The sequence below is a fragment of the Rhagoletis pomonella genome, unplaced genomic scaffold (genome assembly GCF_013731165.1).
Source record: "Rhagoletis pomonella isolate Grant_MI unplaced genomic scaffold, Rhpom_1.0 Rhpom_scaffold_00001, whole genome shotgun sequence".
NCBI classification, from domain to species: Eukaryota; Metazoa; Arthropoda; class Insecta; order Diptera; family Tephritidae; genus Rhagoletis; species Rhagoletis pomonella.
The window spans coordinates 59608653-59609866 of NW_023458555.1; the positions used below are offsets into that span (position 1 = coordinate 59608653).

The 1214-nt window shown below is 48.2% G+C and overlaps 1 protein-coding gene across 1 annotated transcript; it reads right to left on the minus strand.

Moving 5' to 3' along the window:
- Positions 1 to 497: 497 nt before the first annotated feature.
- On the minus strand, positions 498 to 994 carry LOC118753731 (the record flags this gene model as incomplete). The annotated part of the gene is given in 2 exon segments (XM_036488635.1): positions 498 to 519; positions 725 to 994. Coding segments are annotated over 2 exon segments (292 nt in total), but the record flags the coding sequence as incomplete, so codon positions are not given.
- Between the last annotated feature and the right edge of the window lie 220 nt (positions 995 to 1214).

The following is a 1214-nucleotide window of genomic DNA, read 5'->3' on the forward strand; positions in this document are numbered from 1 at the left end:
GCTTATTCGATTTTTTAGAGGCTCGCCCCCTTAAGGCCGTTACTTCTCAAGAAAACGGGCTTGTTGCGCCAAGACTGTAGCGGCTGCTAATTTAAGTTGCGTCGAAGGACTTTAATCATTTCGGCAGAGAAATGGCAGATATAGTTCCATGCTTCCTCGCTCGTTAACATTATCGGTACCATATTTTCTGGTGTTATACAGGAGCCACGTTTGGTATTAAGTACGGATCTCATGGAGTCGAAGCGGAGGCATTTGAAAAATGCGTCCTCGGCGTCTTCAATGACCGTCGGTCCACAGTGCTCGCAATAAGGGGTTTGCGTATGTCCGAAGCGATAAAGGTATGCTTTAGAGCATCCGCGTCCACTGATGACTTGGGTCAGATAGTGATCGACTGTGCCGTGTTTCCTGCTGAGCCAAGTGCCAGTTTTTGGTATGAGGCGGTAAGTCCACCTACCCTTTGTTGTTCTGTCCCATCGTTCCTGCCACTGTGCTTCAGTTCAAATTTCTGCTGAATCTGGGCTGTTGAGGGAAGAGTTCTTTTACAATTTGCCCCAAAAGTGCTGGGCATGTTGGTTGGGTTGTTTTCTTCAATTTGTTAAGTACCAGTTTGAAGGCAAAACCCCAAGGGTTGCTGTCGACACCATCACATAGCTCTTTAAACATTCTTTGTTTGCTGCACCGGATAGCGTTCTTAAGTTGCCTTCTGCTGTCCTTGTATGCCCGCCTAAGCTGTATAGCATTTTCTGCTTGACGCGAGCGTTCGCATATGCGTCTAGCCCTATTGCACCGTGCGCGCAGCGCCGCAATGTGGTCATTCCACCAATACGCCGGCTTGCGTGTTTTGTGTCGACCTTGTCGTTCCATGGATATGTCGCATGCTGTAGTTATAGCTTTCATTAGCTCAGACGCTGCAGTCTCCATCGAAAGCGATACTTCTACATCGTTAAATGCTATTTCGAAGAGCTTTTCGTCAAAGCTTTTGGCTTTCCAACCTCGATTTCCACTAGGGAGTACCGTGTTTGCCCGTGCTCGGTCGATGGTAATACTGATAGCGCGATTATCGCTGTGTGTGTAGCACTCGCTGATGTGCCAGCTAACGTCTCTGCTTAGACCTCCACTAATGAACGAGAGGTCTATGATAGAACCAGCCCCGTTTCTGGAGGAGGTGTTTTCATTTCCGCTGTTGAGCAATACCAGGTTAAGTGAGGCCAGTG